Here is a 25,258-nt window from a genome sequence, read left to right as displayed (position 1 = left end):
TCACACAAACTATGATTACCTCACAGTTCCTCTGCAAGAAGCATGGCCTCAGCTCTCATAGTTAACTGGCAGAATATCATTATGTTTCTCTCTGCACAGGCTGCTATTCTAGACCATGTGATACAGTGACATCTGGAACAGTAGGAAGGCAAGTGGAGAGAGAAATTTTTAATTCAATTTTGAATATTAAACTTGAGGAAGCTTTGGAGTATCTTCTAAATTAAGATCTATTTGTAACACTCCTAGTGAAATATAATTGAAATCCTCTAACTAAATTCCCATGGACGCTGAAGTAAAACACAGAGTAGAAATCAATCTGGTATGCAGCAAAATACACAACTTCTAGACAGAGAGATACAAAACTTAATGACTGCTATTCCTGGATGTCGTTGCCTTGAGGGTGTCACACTGTAGCGGTGCTACTAGAGATTAAAACTTCAACTCCCAGCAATCCCTACAGTGGCTCTGATTGGTCTTCTGCTGAGGGTGCAGGTGCTGTTGGGGTCAAAGGAGGTCAGCGCAGCTTTTACAAAGGGGCCGGTGACCAAAAGGAAAAGAGGTATTTTGTGTTTCAAGTTCTCATCTGTCTGCATTCTGTTGGGTTACCTGTGCTTATTCATTTATCCTGGATCGTTTCTTGGTTGGGGTCTGGATTGTCTGCCGTCTGGCTGTTACCTGAGGACTGTCTGGGGATTTATGGACATCCTGCAAAGAAAGGAGCGCTCCTGAACCCGTCCACCCGTCTTAACCATTTCAGGAACTACCAGTAGGACTATCTTTACATTCCCATTCAACATGCGTATCTCTGAACTATCTATCTTCATCATTACATTTCACCCGTTGCTGTTTTTCATGGACTTTACTGTGGGTGTTTTGTTGTACTTAATGTATAATCGCCATAAGGGGAACAGGGGTGGGATTGTTGTTTTCATTATTAGTGTTAATACATTCTTTATTTGCTATTTTATTTCTGTTTGCTTTTTGTCTCTGTTTGTGAGTGCGTGAAGGTCGCTGGTGCGTCCTTGGAATCTCCACCATAAAAATAAATAAATCACCATCTCCTTGACGGTGTGAATCTTAATGGCACCGGACCGCTACAAGATTACATGACTAAGAAACACAAGAGATGATAATTTATATGACTCAGTGCTGACATTGCAGCACAGTTTCAGATTTCCAATGCAGATTTGCCAGATTCTGAGAGCCAATAACAAACAATTATAATTAAGGCATTCCAGGTGCAACAATCTTGGGTCTGTATTTTACTTTTTACAATTAAATATTGGTACAATAAACACAAGACATCAGATAGACAAGCTTCTCTTCTGGTGGCAAGGTCATTCCTTCTTTTCTTATGACTGCATTATATGCATTACATTGTACAATGAGTGTAATTGTCATCAGCTCTCACACACAAGCCCATCTCTGCAATTTAAGACAAAATAAAACCTGTGATTTTGTCAGGGTGATTCGCAGACTGGTCAGGTTGTGTCACTGGGGATGCCAGTAAAGTACATGACTAGCCGTCACTGGAGCATGGTGTAATGTCCACAGATTTACTAAAATTATGTGAATTAAATCTCCAACTAAAAATCTCTTGAAAAGTCATTTAATGTGATGGCTGAATTATATGTAACATACAAATGCTTTTTACAATTGACTCCCTACTCAATTGCTGGCAAGCTTTTGTCCAGATCTCTGTGTAGGCAGTAAAGAATAATGGTTTTCACATTGTTTTAAAAGTCATTACACCGGTCAGTGCTCTTTTTTTTGTTTACTATTTGTACCTGTGCACTTTATTGTGACCCACCTCTTAATACTGTTACACATTGTATTTTCTGCCCAATGCTATTAAAATTGTCTGCTGCTTTTAAAACACACATATTCCAAAAACAAAATTAAAATACAAATGAAATGGCCAAAATGGACTCATAATATTGTTAAAAAAAGAAAAGAAAAAAACATTTAAGACATTCCAAGTATCACAGAAACTTAATAATGAACTGCTGTGGAAGAAAATATACATTCTGACGAAGTATATGAGAAAAAAAAAAAATAGTATTTCATATATGTATATAAAAAAAGAAACGTATGGAATGCAGAAAGTAGTAGAAATAAGCTCTGTGTTTAAAGATTAAAATACAAGAATCAGATATTCTGTAAGTACTACTGTGTTTCCCCAAAAATAAGACTCCGAAAATAAGCCCTAGCATGATTTTCAGGCTGCTCTGTAATATAAGCTCTACCCCAAAAATAAGCCCTAGTCAAAAACGTCAGCTGAAAAGTAAGGCGCCTAAGACCTGGTTTATACTTCACGCATTGCGTGTGTCCGAAACATCCATTAAATTCCGAGGACACCTTACCACAATATCTCTGAAAAGGATGTTTAATAATTACATCCACCAATTTGGGGATGCGCCTATTCCAGCATTGACGCAAGACAGAAACAAAATCCCTGGACGGGTCATCAGCTCATCGCAAGGTGAACACAAGCACACGCATACACTAGCGTCATTGTAGCTTCACCAAATTCCCAAACCTTCATGTCCCTGGATGGAAAACTGAGCACACTGTGGAAACCCACCAGGAAAACACACAAACTCCAAGCAGGGATCACAAGGGACGTGACTCCCTGCGAGACAGCAGTGCTATCGCTCTGCCACCATGCCACCACAATATGTGTAACTATTAACAGTATTCATTTTTTAAACAAAGTTAATGATTTATCTGTAAAATGTAACATACATATTTAATGCATTTCATCATGAAAGTGATATCAAGTATAAATCTAAGAATTCTAAATAAATCTAAGAATTCTAAATGTGCAGAGAGCTGGAATATTATAAATGTAATGTGTTCTTTGTGGCGATCTATTGCTGCTTGCCGCAGAACAGCATAGCGATTTAACAACTTGGTCAGTTTTAAGATGTTGCTTACAACGGTCTGCTTTAATGATAAACTACAAGGTTAAAGTGGACATTTCGAGGTTAAAGCCGAAATTTCCACTTTAATCACAAAATAGACATTTTCATTATGTCCTTATTTATTTTTCTCTGTGGCTCAAATACACCGTTGTACATTCTGATGGTATTTTGAAGGTGCAAAAAAAGAAAAAAAGACAGCACAGAAGATGGTATGTGAGACTTTTAAAATGTATCGCGTCATTACTTTGTGGAATATGTGACACTTGAATATAAAAGCAACATGAATACATTTGTATGTCTGCATTTTGCTTCACCACATCGACCCATTCATCAAACATCGAAGCACGCACATCGATCCTGGAGGATCCTAAAAGTGGCTGGAGTAGCAAGAAATTCAGGCTGGAATTCAGGGTTTGAATGTGGAGAGTTATGACGATATTCCAGAAGAAGATGACACGACTGTATTTGGATAAATGTATATTGTTGTACATGAATAAATATAAGATATCCCCTGAAAATCAGCCCTAGTGCACCTTCTGGAGCAAAAATTAATATAAGACCCGGTCTTACTTTCAGGGAAACACGGTAGGTACATTCAAGACTAACAAACCCTACGGGGTGATGAGATTTGCCACTACTGCTTAAAGAAATGAAAAATGTTATTTATAAATCATTAATACTGATTAAGGAATAAAGTCAATCTAGTAGCAAACCCTTGAATGATCTTTAGTCTTAAACCAAGATGGCTTTGTGCAGAGCCTATTTCAGGTCTATTATTCTTACCTGGACAAAGCTGGCAGCACTGTGAGGATTATGTTTTCTGATTTCACCAATGCCTTCAATACTATCCAGCCATTCCTGTTAAGGGGTAAACTCAGAAATATGCAGGTGAATGAGCCTATGGTATCGTGGATAATGAACTATCTGTCAGACCATAGGAACATCCTGCCTCCTTGAAATTCTCAGATGATTCTGCACATATGGGGTGTATTGATAAAGGGGAGAGAGACAGTATATGAGTCAGGTGAAAAACTTTTGTTTCTTAGTACAGAAAGAATTGTCTACACTAAACATCAACAAAACAAACAGTCTCTATGTCTGGTCACTATTCAGGTAGTGGATGTAGAGAGGTGTTGGTTCACATCAATGACAGGCTGGACTGGTCTCATAACACAGATAAACTATATAAGAAAGGTCGGAGTCTTGGGAGACTGCATTCCTTTAATGTGGGATGTGACAGCCTTCACATCTTCAACAACACTGTTATGGCCAGTGTGATTTTCTACGCTGTGGTGTGCTGGGCCAGTAACATCAATTCAAGAGAGACCATCTGAATCAAACTAACTAAAAGGGAAGGATCATTTATGGGAGACACTCTGGACAAGGGAGATAATTAAAACAAAACTGAGTGCCATTATGAATACTGCTGTATCTCGAACTGGCAACCTTCTGGATACCAGCACAGATCCTTAGCCTCAGAGTCAACACTCCGCCCCACCACCACTGCATCCCCTCGCGGGGATCGAACCTTGGAAGTCAGCGTCAGAGACAAAGCCCCTTTATGTTCCGCCACGGCATGTGGTTCAGAAGCAGAAATCTTGACATTCTTTAAAAATTATCTGGATGAGTTATTGTGACAACGTATCCATTACCTATTCAAAGAAACCAGATGGGCTGAATGGTCTCCTCTTGCTTGTGAACAGTTCTTATGATCTTACATATTGACAACCTTTGTTATCTGGCTTTGCCTGGGAAATTTCCTAAGACAACAGTATTACACCAGTCCTTGTACTTTAAAATTTAGCATAAAGAAATTTGCCTTTGATTACTCTTTTTGCCCCAAATGATGTAGTTTGAAATGCACTATTATATTTTCTTATAGCACTGAAAAAATATTCCAAGTCCAGGTGTAAACCAAATACTAACCTTTTTAATAGGCTCTGGTAAGTTTTTAAAAAGGTGATAATTTGATTTTTCCACTTTTGCAACACATTCCAAGTGGTTCATCGGTCAATTTCAATGTACAATACAAAGAATTTAAATCTATGTATCAATATAATCTCAGTTAAATTAAATCATGTACTGTAATAGACATCTTTAGGTCAAGTAAAATGTAAAAAATATCAATGGCTTATGCAAGTACTTTTTTAACTTCCTTTAATTAACTGCAAAACTACCATTTTTATTATCCCCAGGTTTGGAATGTGTGAAATGTTTTAATGAACATGGGAAGAGTAATATGGGGATGATCACTCCCTAGGCCCGGTGGCAACCACTTTTTGGCACTCTTTGTGATAGGTGAAGTACTAGAAACCAATTATGCTTGCTTCTCATAAGAAACTATTGGTGGTGTAAGAAAAGCCACAGGAATGGAGCAATTTTGATTTTGGAGTCAAATAATTATGAGAAATGTAAAAAAGCAAGGCTGTGATAAGAAATTGTAAAAAACACGAGATGTGCCAAACAAAAGGAATTCAATTCTTTCAACTGAGATGGCTTTGTGCTCTATGCAATTAAAGTCTTATTCTGATTGCTCATCCAGAGTGTCTTTTCTGAAGAGAGACTAAGTTTTTCTTCACAATAACAACAATATCAGCATTTAAAAGTCAAAGACACCATAAGAATTTCTTTTTTAGATTCATAATCAATGTTCTTTTTTAGATTCATAATCAATGTGTGAATTATAATTAAACCCATCACTGCAATTTTTGAGTCAAAACAAATATGTATTTTTTAACTTGTATGTCTGCTCACTTTAATATGTTTTTGTGTATATGTGGCAACCACAACCCTGTTGCTCTTGGCATTTTTTAAACACATATAGCAGATTTTGATTTTGTCTGATATTGGCTATACATGTCCTTCTTTTATTAGAAAAGTTTTGAGATAATTCGTTCACAACAGATATGCAAGAAAAGTACTTGATTGCAATGTTTGGTGTAACCAATTGTGAATTTGAGCAAGATCAATAGTAATAATAGGTTGGTAATTAAACATCAAAATGACCTATGCATAAAAGCTACTGTGGAGTGCAATCTTTATCTGGTAGACTGTTTTCTTAAATTTAACAAATAATACATCACTTGTAAAAATTTGTGATGCAGCTAACAATTCACAAGTGGCAGCGTAGGTTGAGGGTCTTTTGCATTTCATTCATATACATTACATCATTATTATAATTGTCACTATTTGTGTTATAAGAGAAATTTTTTTTATTACACCCACTGTTTCACTACAAATTGGACAATTTGATGCCAAATTTCCAAACCTACCACATCTATACCATATTCATACAATGACAATAAAAAAGCAATTTCCATCCCTCTTTATACTTTTGATAGGGTGTGGAATTTGCATGTTGTCAGTTAAAAGGGATTCCATTGTAATTGATCAAAATCAATACACAACTTGAAACAGATGTTGTTTATGGAAATAACAGCTTTTTAGAAGCACTTTCCTCCTTTCTTCCACTTCACTGTTCAATGTTGTGTACTTTTCCTGTGTAAGACACCTCCCCTTCTTCTCTCATCAGTCTACCCTATTGGCCTACACCACTCATCTGTTGGAGACCTTCACTTGCATCTACTGGTACACTGTATAGAGGCCACCAGCACTTTCTCTTTGGGTTTCTGTCAGTGCTGCGCAACATGTTAGCATAGTGTACTTGAAACAGTATTATTATGGACAAATACGGACCAATAAAAAAATACATGTTGGTTAAATTTCAATAAAACTTGTAATAATTCTGGATTATGGGATTACAGAAAAAAGTGTTTGTGAGACTATGGAGCATTTAGTTCTTTTATTGTTGGGGAGTTTTAACCCTTAAATATTGAAATATAAAATGTCCTTTCTTAGCAGATACTTACTGCTCTAGATGTGCCATCCTACCAAATTTCAGCATTTGAACTAAATGGGAAATAATGTTTTTGCTGATGAGTAAGTGAGTGAGTATGTCAATCAGCTTTGTATTTTATATTATAATATATCTATCTCTCTCTCTCTATATATATATAGATAGATATACACAGATATATATATATATATATACACATACACAGGGTGTCCCAAAAATCACTATACACTCCCTTTTTTCTATTTCGGTCCAGGTATCATTCGGAGAGACTTAAACCATCAGCATATGACAACTTAGGCTTTGCAGTTTCTTTGCAGTAGAATTCTGAAGAAAAAAATGAACTTTAATCCATTTTGGAATAAGGCTGTAACATAACAAAATGTGGAAAAAGTGATGCGCTGTGAATACTTTCCGGATGCACTGTATATATATATATATATATATATATATATATATATATATATATATATATATATATATATATATATATATATATATATATGTATGTATGTATGTATGTATGTATGTATGTATGTATGTATGTATGTATGTATGTATGTATGTATGTATGTATGTATGTATGTATGTATATATATATATATATATATACACACACATACACATAGTGGTGGATTGCCGGCATTTTACTCCGGCCCTCACCCCCAGGCCGCCAGGAGGAGCTCTCCCGACAGCATGATCGTGCCCAGAGTTCCAGCAGGGCCTCATGGACTATGTAGTGTTTATACACAGCCCTGCTGCATACCTTGGGGGCCACCGGGAGTCACTGTAGGGGGGCTAGCGGGCTCTTATGTGCCCTATAACCCGGGAGTGCGTCATCATCACGTGACAGGAAGGAACGACGTGCTCCCGGGCTGAAGAAAGGACTGTTTACCCTGACCCGGAGGGAATAAGGACTTGTGGGTTTGGCCAGGAACCACTTCTGGGTCAGGGGATATAAAAGGACTGTGGGAAAGCCCACAGGAGGAGGATTGGTTATTTGTATTGAGAGAATTGTAGTATATGAGTAGTGTGGTGTGGAGAGTGCTTTGTGCACGTGACAACAAAATAAATAGTTGTTATACTTTTACCTGGTGTTTAGAGTGGTACCTGAGGGTTCAAGAGGTGGACAAAGCCTTAATCTGTTACAACATACATACATACATACATACACACACACACATACATATACACATACAAATATACATTTATACATATAGATTTCACATTTAAGTCTAGCCTGCAATAAAGATATTACTCGTACAAAATATTTTTTCCTCCTTGTAAAGTTTCCATTATAAATTACAGAAATTCTGCTATTGTTTCCAGCTCATTATTTCTATTTGCTCATTGATATTAAAAAAATTAACTTGCTCAGCATGAACAACAGACAATATTAACAACCGGGAATTTATTTATAGCTAAGTGCATTTTTTTAAGTTTCTAATTGTGATTAGATACTGACATGGCTGAGGAAGACACTTTCAGAATGTTTCCCTGTGAATAAAATAACAATTTTCATATAATGTGAATTGAGCATAATGTGTTTAATAAGCAATCCAGAAGTTTGCTTCTTCAGAAAAGAGTGATGCTGCCACTGCCTCCTTGTAGGTGATAAAAGTAGCATAAATATACACAGTGTTTAAAATGACTATAAAGGCCTGACATAATTTTTAAATAAAATTTTAAGCTCTGAGTTTTCATTTTTGACAAATTGGTTTTTCATTTAATACTTATTTAGATATTTACCTTCAGTAATTTGTTAATAAGTATATCTTACATTTTTCCTGTTTCCAAATCTATAATCTTCACGTCAGAGACAACATTAAGCAGAAAAGAAAAAAAAAAGTCAAATGTGCATTACTGTGAAATGCTCTTGATTCATTCTTTCAAAATCATACCTTAATGGCCTTCCTGCTCCCTTTAATTTTATCAATACGGGCTTGGGCAAGCTTTATGCGGTCTGTAACTGCCTGTAGATGGTTCCGATTTTTTTCAACATTAAGGGAAACCCTGAAAAACAATAAGAAATTTTCTGAGCAGTTTTATTTGCAGAAGTGTTCCTGTATAAAGAAAAAACATTAAATAAAAAATGGTGTTTAGAAATTTAATAAACAATAAAATAATGTACATTTGTATGGTTGTTATGCTAAAACTCCAAAACAAAAATATCACACAGAATCTTATTAAAGAAACATTTTTTTTTTAGAAAGAGGCATTATATGATTAAAGCTAGTTCTAACTATGTGTAAAAGTCAGTGTTATGCAAAGATCATCCATTTGCCTAAAAGCACTTGTCTCGTGTAGACATTTAAATGTATTTTTGATAAAATGATGTGTACAGTAAAGAGTACTGTATACACAAATATGTTGTATCAGAAGTTCTACTTTCCCTTTTAATTTCAAACACTGTAAACACACCCCCATTGGTCGATCATTTTACTGTGAAAAAGTACATTTCCAAAAAGTCTCCTCTGAAAAGCATTTTACAACCCTATTCAACTGACCATGTCAATCAAAGGGTCTTCATCTATTAGCCTTTTCAGCCTGGAAATTATCTTCATTCATTTTCTACTAACTGAACACAGCAGTTTACACTGTAATTCCTGCATATATCACAACAAGGGTGTCTACGTAGATGGCTTACATTTTTGTCCTTAGGTTAGCCTATATACATTCCTCTACACAAATCTCTTACTAATCACTACTTCTGCTTCATTTTAAGCAAAAAACAGTAGATGCACCCATCTACTATTCCTCCAAAAAGATGACCTTGCCTATTTTGTTATTCATTTATTTAATCAAGAGTGCCAGATTTGCAACTTACATCACTATCAGAATTATTTAAAATACAAGATGAAAAACACCACATCTTGTTAACAGAATATACCTGTAACTACAAATCTATATTTAAGTTACCTTAAATGATTTGCAGGAAAAATATATAAAGGCTCCCCTAAATATTTCCTGGCTTACAAATGAAAACCTAATCTTAATATTATTTCTTTTACTTTTTTTCTAGCTCACACTTCAAGGGAGTTTAGTAGTTGGAGTGGCAGAACTAATAAGAGATGAAAAGGGCAGGAGAATAATAATAAAAATATTTGATCATGATCTAAAGTACTCTCCTAATACTTATTAATCAGTGAAGTATTTTCTAATAGATTACAATTTAAAATTTTCAAACTGATTACAATTTTATTTCAATTTCTGTCCATTATAGATCTGCTAAAATGCCACACTTCTTACACAGATATACATTGTTCCCTAAACTTGCTGTTTTATTTCTTAAAGGCTAGTTATTAATACCCAATACACAAATAATGCATCAGTTTCTCAATTTTCTTAATGTAAAAAGGTTATGTTTTTTAAGGGTCTTCTGTATGTTCTAAACTATGAATGTAGTGTACTATTGACTCAGTTTCAAATATACCTACAACTAAATGAATTTCTAAATTGATGGATATTATTATTTTTTTATCTAAGCCCAAATGAAAATAAATTCTACTGTAACATATATCTGCAGCTGCCAAGATACTTAACCATTACAATTTTGTTTTAGGTTCATTATCCACTTTGACTGTAAGAAATTAATTCTTACATTTGTCTAACAACAAAAATAAGAAGTGAGTAAGCTTAACAAACAGAAAGGGACACAGAACAATTTTCTAAGATTTAGTTTTTTTTTTATTTTGTCACAAATTTTGTATACTCACTTGCATTTACACTGACAAGAACAAAAACAATAAACACAAAGGGTTAAAATTTCACAAAAGACACAGTCATTCACATCATTTAGAAACCAGTCTTTGACAAAAAGGTTAACCTAAGGTTTAGGCAGTGTGGTTTAGTGGCTAAGGGTTTGAACTTTAAACCCTGATGGTGTGGGTTTAAATCCCACTACTGACACTGTGTGACAATGAGCAAGTCACTTCACCTGCCTGTGCTCCAATTGAATATCCAAAAAGAAATATAACCAATTGTATCATAAATGTTACAAGTTGTCTTGCAAAATGGCACCAGTCAAATAAGTTATAAGACTAGTTGACAAGATTTGAACTAGACATATTCAAAAATCTTCTGAAAATGGTATCTATACCTGTAAAACCCTGCTACTTGTGATGTTTTATTGTTAAAATGCTGTATGGAATTTTATAGAATGGAATTCCTGGATTGAATTAACTAAAGTGACTATCCTCCCTAATTTACTGAAAGGAAGTACAGCATGTAATGAATGTCAGTCAACTGCCAAGATGATTTCCAGTGTCTTCATTGCACTTTGACACACCTATATTCAATCATCCAGGTCAGCGCCAATAATTCTGGCTAGGTGTCTATTAAACCTTTGGAGCTTTATAAACTTTGATTGTTCGGAAAAGTAATGGAGCCAAAAGTGATGATAGACTCGATGGTACTGTGATAAGATTGAGATTCATATTCACTTTGAAATGTCTGAGATTAAGAAACAAGTATGGATTATATTTAGAATATATTATTTGCATATTAAAGGATAAGTTCAGGACTTTCAAGTCAGTTAATTCTTTGCAATCATGATATATATTATTTTCCCATATTAAATTGCATTCTAAAGTGAAGCATATTTTATATATTACAAAAAATAACTAGGCTGCACTTTAATAATGAAGGTGAAGGGTAAAAGGGTTATAAAGAAAAGCCTTAAAACTTGCCATATACATTCATTTTTCAAGCCAAAAATGTTAAGAGTATTGACCCACTAGAGATTACACACATATTGTAAAACAACATTCCTATGTTGTTAGGTAAAACAGCACAAAGTAAGATGTAAGAAACCAAAACCAAAAAAATGTAGTGAGTTTCAGTCATTTAAAATTTTACTGGCAGCATGCTTCATGTCACCAACTACACCATTCATCTTCCTCTGCGCCTCTATTTCTGCCCCAGATGCGTGGATTCACCTCAGAAAGTCACTCCTAAGTGCCGTTATTGACATTATTGACTGCTGAAGCCTAGATGTAAATTTCTGTCTCTGTTCTGTTAGTAACTGGACAATAATAACTCAATAAAGCACACCTAAGATCACTTAATTTTTTTACAGCAGTTTATTTCTTTATTTAACCAAATATTGCCTGCTGCTGCTAGACTAATAATGCATGCGTGTGCTTCAGTGAGAGAAAATATTGAGCACACACGCGGGAGACAACTAAGCAACAAGAACTGAACAAACGTTAAAGTCATCCATCTGTCTTCCAAGCCTGCTTATCTAGGGCGAGGTCATGGGGCAGCTACCCTATCCCAGCAAATATCGGATGCAAGGCAAAAAAAAATCCCTGGATGGGGTAGAAGGCTGGGTCCCTTGATGGGCCCTCATTCAGATTAAATGGGGGCAGAGTTATAAATCAGAAATACTAACTACTGCACCATGAGTGCTTCAAATAATAAATGAAAAAGGATGGAAAGTGTTTTCTGAAAATTAAACAAATGTAAATATACCACGCAAATATAATTCTACAAGGACAGCTATAACAGTATTAATAAAAAATTTTAGGTAAACCCAACCACAAGCCTATAATTTTAAAAAAATAATAAAAAAAAAAACACAATGTAATGCATAATATCCTAAACCAGGCCTATTCAAATGGTGGCCCGGTGGCCACATGCGGCCCAGAAGTAACTCCCAAGTGGCCCAGTCTGTGGTCCCACCAGGGCTCCAGACTAAAATGGTCTCAAACGCAATCAAAAACAGGCAATGGCGATTATCATTTCAACTTAGTTCGCTAGTTGCAAATGAAATCATTGAAACTTTAAACTAATTATATTGTAACATGCAAAAGGCCATTTTTATTTTTATTGTTAAGCGGATGTGCTGTTAACATGTGTCAATACGGGCTCCCCCTTGCGTATCTGTGAGTCCCATAAAGGCTAGTTTATATCCCGTGTTGGGTATGATGAAATCATGGCAAAAATTACTTCAAAACACCCGCGAGAAAATATCTGTAAGTACACGGCGCTGTTGATGGGACGGCCGTGTATTCCACATGGTGAATTTCAATGAGAGGCTGGTTCCGCTTGTGCCGGAATAATGAATGAAGGGCTGAATATGATGCAACCAGTCATCAAAACAAAAGAAAGGCATGCAAACCATTTGAAATTCATCTGCCCATCATATAGGTCCACTGTTATGAATATATCTGTGCCCTGTGGAATTCAATTGTCCGTTCTGATTTGGAGCGGCACACTGAGGGTGTGATTGTCACCAATCTACTTGTGTTCACATATCTTTGCATACTGTTTCTCTTTTGATTTAAAGCATACTGCATACAAAATGCCGGCCTGTCCATCAGTAAACATGCATAAGCAGTAGCCTGCCCGCTGTTTCAGTAAGCACAGTGATGTGATGAAGTCTGCATTTTAAGGTTGAATGTGTATTACAGTCATTTTACCGGGGTGCTCTGTGATTGACGGCGGACTGCAAACTTTGTTAAAATCGTATCAAAAATGGCACTTTATTAGTTGTTACTTCAGTCATTGTGGAATGCGTACTATATGTTCTGTTACCAATAAATTATTCAATGGGAGCTCATAAAAAAAAAGAAACATGGAAAATAAGATTTAGTAAAAGATAAATAATAATAGTAATAATTATAATTAATAATTAATTATATGACACCCTAGAACTCTGTATAAAGACATTTTAAAGACAAATCATTAAAACAAATGTACCAATCCACTTTCATGCCATATGTGGTGCCTTCTTTTAAACATATACTCAGGTAGTTTTGTTTTTCTGGGGGCAGGGAAACAATTACAACAGGAAAGGCGTTGTTGTGGAACTCAGATTTCACCTCTGTCACATGAGTGATGAAAACTATGTGAATAAAATAGTTATAACTTCTATGAATCATGACCACCCATTTGATTTTATGCACTTTGAGATGTGCCTGGGTCAGATGTGAGCAAAATATTTATTTTTTTATGGTTATAAGTATTGCTACTACCTCAGATTCTGTTCAGTTATAGCTTTTTTGTTGTGCTTTTTTATATTTTTGATGTGTTTATGTCAGATGTTACCAAAGGTAAAAGGGTAACAATGAATAAAAATTACTTGTTTTTAAATACATTCATTTGTGTTGATTTAAAATTTGACATTAACTGCTGCTTATTGCCTGCTGAAAATGTCTGGCCCAGCTAAATTTCTTGTTTTGAAAATCTGGCCCAACTGAAATTGTAATTGAACAGCCCTGTCCTAAATCATGAATTTGAAAAAAAATTATAAATAATTAAATTTATGACTGGAGAATGAAATTTCTAACCTTGCTCACAACATAAATCCACTTTCTGTGTTTGTGAGATCACAATGCTAAAAACTTAATTTCTCTGTGAAACTTGTAAATGTCATGTGGCTCACTTATGTTACCATGGCAGCAAGCTTACACTGTGCAATGAAGCTACACATACAGTACAAATAAGGGATACATATTAATGTGCATCTGCAGATAAATTAATTTACTTTTATATCTAAAACAGTCAATGCAAACTGTTATTTAATGCCAACTATTCTCTGAATGCCATTATGCAATTTCTTGCAATTGAAATGCTTTCACTGGGGTTTCTGGAGAATACAGATTTTTGTAATGTTAAATTATGCTGCGAAATCAAAAGTGATACAAAGGTGAATACATTATAAAACTGCATTTTGAGTATTTGCAGTTACACTGTAACTTTAGCTGATAATTCAGTAGAAAACATTCTGTTGTCATAGGAGCATATAACTTTGCCTCAAGCATAATACACCAAACATTTTGAGGGAGATACAATAGTGAAGTATATTTCATACATTATAGCTCCTTATAACATTTCATACATTATAGCTCCTTATAACAAGAGTACCTCATTTATTACACTCCAGATTGTTTGGTCTTATAAAGCTGTCACCACTACTATATGTCTGTAACAAGAAAACAGAGAAACCACGTAAAGAAGTTTCCAGTTGTACTATCACATCATGCAGGAACCAGATGTTCATTCTTACTGCACATGAACTCCTTTGGGAGCTGTATTTAGTTAAATCATCGATCATCACATTATCTTTCTTTATATTTATATTAATACTGCCAGGAGACAAGAGAGTGCTACTTGTAATGGAACTCCAGGCAATTTCTCATTTATTTTCCTTTTCCATTAAAAACACAATTATGGAGCTGTGATTCTGTGAGCCGTGACAGTGAGGTGGCATTGCCTCTGTTGAGCCTATACTAAGTGACATGAATTCCTAACAGCTTCCATTAGAGTTTGAAAAGTGGTGGGGGAGGCTGTTAACTCACGCATTGCTACTGGCCCTAAAAATATTACTGTTGTAGCATGTCTCCTTGATGTGATACTAGTTTGCACATCAATTTCTTTTTTTATTATTTCAGAGATTACACCAATATTACAGGATCAGGTCACTTTTAAAGAAGATAGGCAACTAAAATCGTTTTTTGAAAGTGCATAAATATACATTATATTATTTAATTAGAATTAATTAAAAATTAAAAGGCAAAATTTACCAAAGTTTAGATCAACAATTAGTGGCAGACATGGTTCAGAAGTGCCCTATGTGCAAGTTTTGTTTTTACTTGCCCCAAGCCAGGCCTAGCAACACAGGTAGCAATAGGGGTCAACACTGAAATGAACTGCGCTACCCGAAAATGTTGGAGGAAACGGTTTTTAAGTGAATTCAGTACAGCATAAATGCTTAAACATCCCATTAACACTGAATCTGTTCTATATGTCAATGACACAGGAAGGTACAAAAACAGCAGATTTCATAGTTTTAGAACAAACTTTTGCAGTAATTTCTCAATATTCATGTATCTGTGGTTACTGGCGATTTCATCTTTGTTTTGAGTTTGTATTGTTTGTTTAGTAAGTGAATTGATCCTTACTTTCCAATAGCTCTGGGTATTGCACATATACCATATTTATCTAGCACTTACACTTATAAATACTGTTGCAACTCTGTGAAGTCAAAATCACATTATATAGGTGAGAAGAAATATGCAGATGAGAATCTTGGGGGTTTGGATGGACCACGTATGCTGGAGCTGAATAAAAGGAACTAAATAACGCATTACTTAGAATGGAAAAAAAAATAAGATCAGCATCATGGTGAGGAAAGCTCACGAAGACTAGGATTCCCAAGGATGTAAAAGTACTTCACTAGGCATCTCCACCAAGGTAGAGAGCAGGAGTTAGTCCAGGTCCTGGTCAGAAAATACCCAATTACCATTTATTCCAAGGGGCAATACACCTTGTTTATTACACCTGGAGGCAATGATCAAATAATACTTATTACACAGAAGAAGTCTTTACCTGGTGAAGATGTCAGCCGATATCGTCTCCAGATACTGAAGAGCATCTGCTATTTGGTGAATTGTCTCCTCACGGCGCAGGTCTGGCTGAATCAGTGGAACAGAATAAACCTGTCCTTCAAGAAAGTGCTTCTGTGTCATTCTTCAAAAAAATAAAATAAATAATGGGTGTTTTTAAGGAGACTTTGAAACATCACCAAAACACTTAAATAAACAGATATTTGATTACTTCATTTATATTACTATTTATTCCAACGACACCTCAAACTGTCAATAAAAAAGACAAGACTCTAGACAGAACGTTATGGGATTATAACAGACTTCACTGTGTTCATAAGAATTACTAATGAATTCTTTGAAATAACTACTGTTTTTTTGTCCAGTTCCTCCAAGAAAATCCCCACATACAGTATAATACACAATTTGATGCATGTATACAAGAAGTTGAGCTTTTTAGAGTTTCCTCTTATTTTCAGCTCTCTATAACTGAAAAATCCACATAAATAGGCCATTTTTGGACGATATTTTGAGCAGAAAATTACACCCTTTTGATATAGATTGAACACAGCAAAAATGATCAGATGGTCTTGAAGTTGAGCTCACTACTTAATAAGATACAAGGGGTCAGTTACTTCTTTTCACAAAACGTCAAAAAAAGGGGATCAATAATACAGGCATGTGAAGTGTCATTTTATGTTATTTCGAGGCTGCTGATGATGAGTACGGTAATATTTTTAGTATTTGATTATTTACTGGTGGTCCTATCCCTCCAAAAGCCACTCTGAAAAGGATACAAATGACAAATTTCAAAAATAAGTACATGGGGTATTGTTCTAGACTATTTCAAAGACAGTGATTACAAATATGTTATTTTTGATCCTTTACAAGGGATCTAGCCCTCTATTGACTTCTATCAGAGAGTGATAAATGAAAATTTCTGATGCTATTGAGAATACTTAGGCTTTAAACATTTAAATTGAAGCACACATTTTAACATTTCAAATACTGTATATCATTCAGCTATTGTGATTTATTATGTACTTCTACCAGATGACATAAATCATATTTCTTATGAAGACTCTGAACTAGGACAGCTTACACTAAATGAGACTTTTAATTAGTAATGTTTTTCTATTGCAAACCCATACATCTATTTTCCAGTTTCAACTACTGATTTAAAATAAATCTAATAACGCAAAGAGTGAGGGTTTGAAACAACGACAATTGGTAGAGAAGCACGAGTAAGAAAGATATAGGCAAGCTAGACATTGTCAATTTAAAATGGGTCGTGGGGACATTAAACATAACCTCTCTGAGGGAAGGAACTACAGAATGTGTTTAAAATTGGAAAAATAATGGCTAGATATAGTCAGATACAATCCTGTCAATAACTACCTGAGTGCCGTGTAATCGGAGCTTGTAACAGAGGACAACAGGATGCCTCAATACAGCTCACGTTGCTGAAAGAAAAGCTAAACATTTCTTGCATGTATGTTTGTGCTTTATATTATGTATGCATTGCAGTAAGAAAAACCTATATGGGTTGATGAATATTTATGGGAAATATCAAGGAAAGGTCTTAAATGTGGATATGACTAAAAAGAATTTAAAAAATATTTAAATTACTTAAACTCATTAACACTGCCTGAAATTGTGTATTCTCCAAAACTGGATTAGGATTAGTTTAAATTTGGCACAATTGCATAATTTAAGATATTCAATGTACTATATAAAGAAAATGATAAAACAGATGGCATGTTTGAGCAAAATAATAGGACAGCACCAGCAAGACATTCTGTATCTATTAATGCATTATAGTTAAGTAGTTAAAGAGGTTCTTCTCTGCAGGACCTCTTTCTCTGCATTTCACTTTCACCACAGGGGTAATTTGGCTTACATAGTTGTTGTCACAGATCACAGCATTGTACAAATGCTGCCTTACTGTTTCTTTGGGATCTGTGTGTTTCTGCTTAAGTTATAGCTTAGGCTATAACATTTTTAGAGTGATGAAATATATCAGCAATGTTTCCAATGCATTTGATGTCTGTGCGTTTACTTACAACTTTAAAAGCGCGACATTTCCAATTCAATGAATCTATATATATAATTCACTAAGCCGCCAGCGAGCAAGACACCCATGGAGCACGCAGGACAGAGCCACGGCCACCAAATGGGATAGGACGACAACTCACAGAGCCACGCCCACCAACTCGGATGCGACGACTCACAAAACACGCCGTCATTCGCGTTTGTCTCTGCTACAGTCCACATGCACCTCTGAGCCACGTTGAGTTTTCGGTTACGACGCACAACCATGTCCACCATCGCAAACTGTTTTACACACTACATATAGCGATTCGCATCCGCGACAAACATGCTTCTTCTTAGATGGTCATGTAGGAACACGGAAAACGTTTCCCCGCCCACCAACACTCCTTATTCCCCGGCCCACGTCCACCCTCGCTCTCCAGGCATTCACACCAGACGCAACAACTCACCAACCACCCCGTAAGTTGCTTTCATCTGTGCTACAGTCCACATGCACCTCTGAGCCACATTTACTTTTCATTACTCTTTTCGGTTACGACACACGACCGCGTCCACCATCGCAAACCATGGGAAAGGAACGACAAAGCCCCACCCACATACTCTAACCCTCCTCCCACGTGAAAGGAACACACCTCAGAGTCCCGCCCGCCAACTCGAAACATCCTCCCATGTCCACCCTCGCTCTTGAGGCACGGCTTACTCATGTGCCCGCCCCCAACAGCTCACCAAACACATACTCACTCGCTTTGGTCTGTGCTACAGTCCACATCCAGCTGTGAGCCACGTTGACTGTTCATTTGCCTTCCATGGCCACCGCTTCAAATGTATTTCATGGAAACAACACTTCTTTCAATGTTATACAAATTCCTGCATCAGGTAACTGTTTGTTTCTATCAGTTGGGTTTTTCTGGAAAAATGTCAATGACGAAACTGTTGCTCTCAAACTTCGCAACATGGCTGTTAGCTTTGTTTGCCAACATTGGGATAACTTCAGCAACGTGGTGTCTGTTGTTGTTAGTCACAGAAGCATTGTTATACAGTCTGCTGAACAATACGCTGACTACATGAATACGTCCGGAGTCTATGGTGGCGAGGCAGAAATTGTGGCAATGTCCCAAATGCTTCCAGCTACTATCACCATTTACTTCCGAGAATGTCCTCATGCCTCTCCTCGAGTTTACAATCCGGCCCAACGTCTTTCCATATCCCTGCTCTTTAGCGATCCTCTGGATCATGGGCATTACGAGGTTCTCATGCCTCTCAAATACACACGTGATAACCTTCTGGTAACATCTTTTGACACTGTCGGTATGTGCACACAGGGTGCACACCCATGTGCTCGCCACACTAATGTGACGTCACCTGCCCACTCTCCTCTTCCTGAAAAACATTTAAACACACACTCCCCTGAACAAACGCATTCCACACAGGACTTTCAATGCACCTTTTGTTCCAGAAGCTTCCGAGTGCAGAGATATCTGAACGCACATTTAAAAAAACACAACACTAAACGAATAATGCAATGTGAACATTGCCAGCAATGCTTCAAAACAACTCGCACTCTCAAGAAAAACTTACAAACTCATTCCACTCTCACCTTCAATTGCACATTTTGTAACGAGGACTGCACAGGTGAGATGGATCTCCACAACCATGTGCAGATCCATTCAACACAAACAATTGTATGCAAAATTTGCGACAAACACTTTCACGCACGCAGATATCTTACTAACCATCTCAAAACACATTCCCTGATGAATTATTTTTCAGTATCAACACTGCTCCAAAACCTTCATGCACCAGAAATATCTCAAAGCACATTTAAACACACACTCCACTGAACAAACGCATTCCAAACAGATCTTTCAATGCACCATTTGTTCAAAAACGTTCCGAGTGCAGACATATCTCAACACGCATTTAAAAACACACTCCACTGAACGAATTATGCAATGTGAACATTGCCAGCAATGCTTCAAAACACTCATTCCAATTCCTTTCAGTGTCAACACAGCACTAAATCGTTCATGCACAAACATCGCATTCAGTTTTCTGCAGCTTTTCAAGAAGATACCACCATTCACGTCCAAGAACATAACATTGGCCTACCTACCGCACTATGTGCTTCTTGCAATGCTCTTCATTAGCCAGCAGAGATCAACACATCTGGACATTACACTAAGTGTTGTCATGCCAGCAAGGTGTCTTTGCCACCGCTATCCAAACCTCCTCTTTTTTTAGAAGACCTCTTACCTGGCAAGAACCCGCTGTCCCGAAATTACTGTGATCATATCAGGGAATACAACTCTGCTTTAGCTTTCGCGTCAATGGGCACACACAACGCTCATCCATCTGGACAAGGACCGTATGCTTTCAGAATCCACGGTCAAATTTATCACCAGGTCTCTCCTTTACATACCAATCCTGACACGTCACCACGATACGGTCAGCTATATATCTTCGATTCTGCTGAGGCTACCAGTCAACATTTGCAAAAGGAATGTAATAGCGCTTGCTGTGACATTTTGTTGCTGCAACTAGACAACATGATACAACAGGTTAATCCCTTCGCAAAGTCTTACATGCAAATGCATGACATTATCACTCACAGTAACCCTGTTACTGCTGTACGAATGGCGTTCATGGAAAATCCAAGTCTGAATATGAGAAGGTATAATGCCCCATCCTGTCAAACTGATGTTGCTGCTATCTTTGTAGGTGAAGCCGGGGAACCTCCTGCACAACTCGACATTTGCAAATACCCAAGGGGAGATGCTTGCAAGCGTATCTCTGTTCTCAATATGAACTGTGACCCCATGGTTTATCCACTGCTGTTCCCTTACGGAGATCCAGGCTGGCACATACAATTGACCCATGTTGAGGAAAAGCGTACCGCGAAAAGAGCACGAGTTACACAGCTCCAATTTTATGCTTTCAGGCTTGCCATGAGATCTTCATTTAGCGTCTTGCATTCCAGTGGCAAACTCTTCCAGCAATACATCGTCGACGCATATGTCAGAACAGAAGGCGTGTGTTTACATTACCTACAGTCCCATCAACAAGATTTGCGTGAAGAGCAATACAGGAGACTTATGGATGCTGTCACTGCGAAAGCACAACACCATGACCTCCGCCCTGGACATTTGATCATTCTTCCCTCTACCTTTCAAGGCAGTCCAAGGTACATGCAACAGAACTACCAAGACGCGATGGCAATTGTCCACAAATGTGGAAAGCCAGACTTATTCTTAACCTTCACCTGCAATCCTGCTTGGCCGGAAATCTACAACGCCATTTCCCATCATGAGCAAACAGAACACAGACCCGACATCGTTGCTCGCGTCTTTCATATCAAACTGCGACACTTTCTAACAGATATTCTGGAAAAGAATATTTTCAACAATGTTCTCGCTTACATCTTCGTTATTGAATTCCAAAAACGAGGATTGCCTCATTGCCATATGTTACTTACACTTGACTCACAATCCAAAATAAGGACCAAGGATGATATAGACAAATATGTCTGCACTGAGCTTTCAAATCCTGAAATACACCCTCGACTTTTCCAAATTGTCACTAAATGCATGGTGCATGGTCCCTGTGGCACGCTCAACACCAAATCACCTTGCATGAAAGACGGTACGTGTACCAAAAATTTCCCGAAAGACTTCAACGCGGAGACTCAAGGAAACACACAAGGATACCCCATATACCGCCGAAGACAAGGGAGAACTGCCATTGTTGGCAAATACGATATCGACAACCGTTAGATAGTTCCTTACAATCCGTGGCTTTCTCAGAAACTCAATGCTCATATTAACGTTGAAGATTGTGCGTCCATTCAATGTATCAAGTATCTTTGTAAGTATGTGTACAAAGGACACGACGCTGCATCCATTGCACTTCACAGGGAGCCAGCCGATGATATTTTCCAACATGACGAAATACAGACTTTCCTTGATGGTAGGTATGTTAGTGCTCCTGAGGCTATGTGGCGTTTGAACGAGTACAGCCTTTCAGAAAAATCTCACGTGATTACACGATTACCAGTTAATTTGCCGGAACAACAAATCATCTTATTTCATGAGGGTCACGAGGAACAAGCACTATAAAGACAAGCCAACAAAAACACTATGCTGTTAGCATGGTTTGAACTCAACAAAACAGATCCTGAAGCTGTAGAGTTACATTACACTGATGTTCCCCAACATTACACATTTCAAAAATCCTCTGGAAAATGGAAAAAGAGAATCAGAGGAGGCACAAAAGTGATCGGTAGAATGCCTGTTGTTGCCATTAACGACACCGAATGTTATTACCTCAGACTTCTCCTTACCCGTTCTGTGGGCGTCACAAGTTTCCACCATCTACGAACAGTCAACGGCGTCGAATGTGATACTTTCAAAGAAGCTTGCCAACAATTAGGTCTTCTTAAAGACGACAAGATATGGCATGATACTCTTTCAGAGGCATCCCAGATACGAATGCCACGATTCTTGCGAGAAATTTTCGTTTTCATCTGTGTCTTCGGCGAACCACACAACGTTCCACGGCATTGGGACACACAAACTCTCCCTTTCTGAGGACTTTCTCACAAAATATTCCACAACCACCGCTTGCATGTATGCTCTCGCTGACATTAATGAGATGCTGCAACCACATGGCCTCAACCTGCACAAATTACACCTACCCCCCACTGACATTCCTCCACTGTGTCATTTATCTCCCATCTTCGACGCTCAGGCTGAACACTCACACACTATGGAACACTACGACAAACTCAACACAGAACAGAAACATGCTGCTGATACTGTTTTACACGCTGCATATGGCAATTCCCATCCCCGATGCTTCTTCTTAGATGGTCCTGCAGGAACAGGGAAAACCTTTGTGTACAAAACCCTGATTCATACCATCAGAGCTAGGGGAAACATTCCTACAACCGTAGCATCTACAGGAATAGCTGCAACATTATTACCGGGTGGACGAACTGCCCATTCTGTTTTTAAAATACCGTTGAAGCTGAATACTACTTCCACATGCAACATCAAACCTACCTCGCCACATGCTCAACATATTCTACTATCCAAACTTATTATATGGGACGAGGGGCTAATGACACACGCATACGCATTCCAGGCAGTTGGCAGGTTATTACGTGACCTCACGGGTGACACGCAGCCATTTGGAAGCAAAACAATACTATTGGGTGGAGATTTCCGACAAATACTCCCCGTCATTATGCGTGGCTCCCACGCGCTTACTGTTGCCAGTTGCATTAACAAGCAACCTTTGTGGCGTCACATGCATGTTCTTACACTGACAACAAATATGAGAGCTCTTCCTGAAGAACAACATTTCGCACAATGTTGGAGACGGGAAAAATGGAACACCTTTGACATTGCTTTCACATTGTTTTCCTTTAATTTCTGATCCCATTTAACAACTGTATGGCGACATCGACTTCTCAACTGTCACTCTGGAACAACTCAGCACGCTAGCTATATTAAGCGTCACCAACGAAGACTTGCTACACCTTAATGAACAAGTGCTGAAACTTATCCCTACCGACGAGGTGACTTTCACGAGCATGGACTCCATCGTCACAGACAATCCTGCGGATCAACTTTCATTCTCCGAAGAATTTCTTAATAGTCTTACTCCCACTGGCATGCCTCCGCATAAACTCAAAATTAAAATTGGTTCAGTCATCATGCTTCTCAGAAACCTCCTGCTTGCAAAAGGTCTCTGTAATGGCACTAGACTGTCTGTTACCAGCATTCACCGCAATGTACTGGAGTGTAAAACTATCACAACTGCTACCTCACAAACTGTCCTTATTCCCCGGATATCCTTCACCCCATCAGATTCGAATTTGCCTTTTACTTTTACACAAAGACAATTTCCTGTTAGACTGGCCTTCGCGATGACAATTAATAAGGCACATGGCCAAACTCTCAAAAAGATATGCCTGTATCTGCCAAAACCAGTTTTCAGTCACGGACAATTGTATGTTGCTCTCTCCAGAGTTCCATCTTTTCATTCACTTACTGTTGTATCCTCAAACCCACTCCTTTTAGACAACTGTGTCTTTCCAGAAGTGTTCAGCCATCAATAAATAATTATCCTGCGTATGCTACGCCGCGGGTTCACTAGTTATGTAATATTTGCCCTAAAAAGCCTTAATGAGGTGCTTCGTTTTAGAATGAAAGAAAGAAAAAGAAAGGACTGAATTTAAGGATTTGGCAGCTCTGCATATGTTGGTTTTAGAAACATATTTCTCAGAAAAGGGTCCCAATTAAAAAAAAAACAAAAAAAAAAAACGTCTAAACACAATTTTTAGGACAGTGTTTCTTGACCACATGACGGTCATCCACTTTTGGACTGTGGGTTATTTCAGGCACTCAGTTGCTGTGGCACACCCCCAGTCCACTGAAGCAATCAACAGTACTGTGTGATATTGTACTGTGTTGTTTTCACCAAGGTGGCTCCTCTCACCCGTTCTAATCATGCCTGATTCACAAAGTGATTCCCAAAGCCATAAAGGTTGAGAAACACTGCTCTAAGAAAAATGTTTAATCCAGTGAGATAATGAAATTGTTATCTCAAAGTGGTTGAGGAAAAAAATGCAGTTGTTGCTACCTTGAATAACATGCCATTTTTATCTGTACTCTTATTTAAACTTTGTGAGCACTGCTGAAATCATCTGGAGCACTGGCTGATGGAAATTGTCAGTGCTGTGGTGCGTTAGAATGTTCCACTCGCTAGAGCATTATTAACAATAAATATCAACAAATTAAAAAAAAAGGTTTTTTTTTCCACAACGTAACAAAATTTAAACCTAATCAGTCAAAGCATTTTTGAAATTTTGGGTTATTTATTTTTTCTATTGTGGGGATTTACATACCTATAAATATTGATATATCGAAATGTTCTTTATATGTGGATACCTACTGCCCTAGATGTACCATCCTAGCAAATTTCAGATATTTTAGCTAAATGACAAATAGTGTTTTTGTTAGTGAGTCAGTCAGTCAATCTTACATTTACATATTTTTAAAAATTTTAGCTGCTCTGGAAACTAGGTGTACACTGCTGTG

At 37.4% G+C, this 25,258-nt stretch overlaps 1 protein-coding gene across 1 annotated transcript in view; it reads right to left on the bottom strand.

The window, feature by feature from the left end:
- wash1 (WAS protein family homolog 1) overlaps positions 1-25,258 on the bottom strand; it is a 167,887-nt gene that overhangs the window by 110,731 nt on the left and 31,898 nt on the right. Inside the window, exons 2-3 of the mRNA XM_028809261.2 lie at positions 16,111-16,251; positions 8,679-8,790 (exon numbers count right to left, since the gene is read on the bottom strand). Coding sequence (XP_028665094.1) covers positions 8,679-8,790; positions 16,111-16,250 — 252 coding nt within the window. The 5' untranslated portion in view covers position 16,251. The remainder of the gene's footprint in view (positions 1-8,678; positions 8,791-16,110; positions 16,252-25,258) is intronic.

This window comes from Erpetoichthys calabaricus, chromosome 1 (assembly GCF_900747795.2).
Source record: "Erpetoichthys calabaricus chromosome 1, fErpCal1.3, whole genome shotgun sequence".
Classification (NCBI taxonomy): Eukaryota; Metazoa; Chordata; class Cladistia; order Polypteriformes; family Polypteridae; genus Erpetoichthys; species Erpetoichthys calabaricus.
Note: the sequence above shows the minus strand (reverse complement) of the source record. Positions and strands in the feature narration are given on the sequence as shown.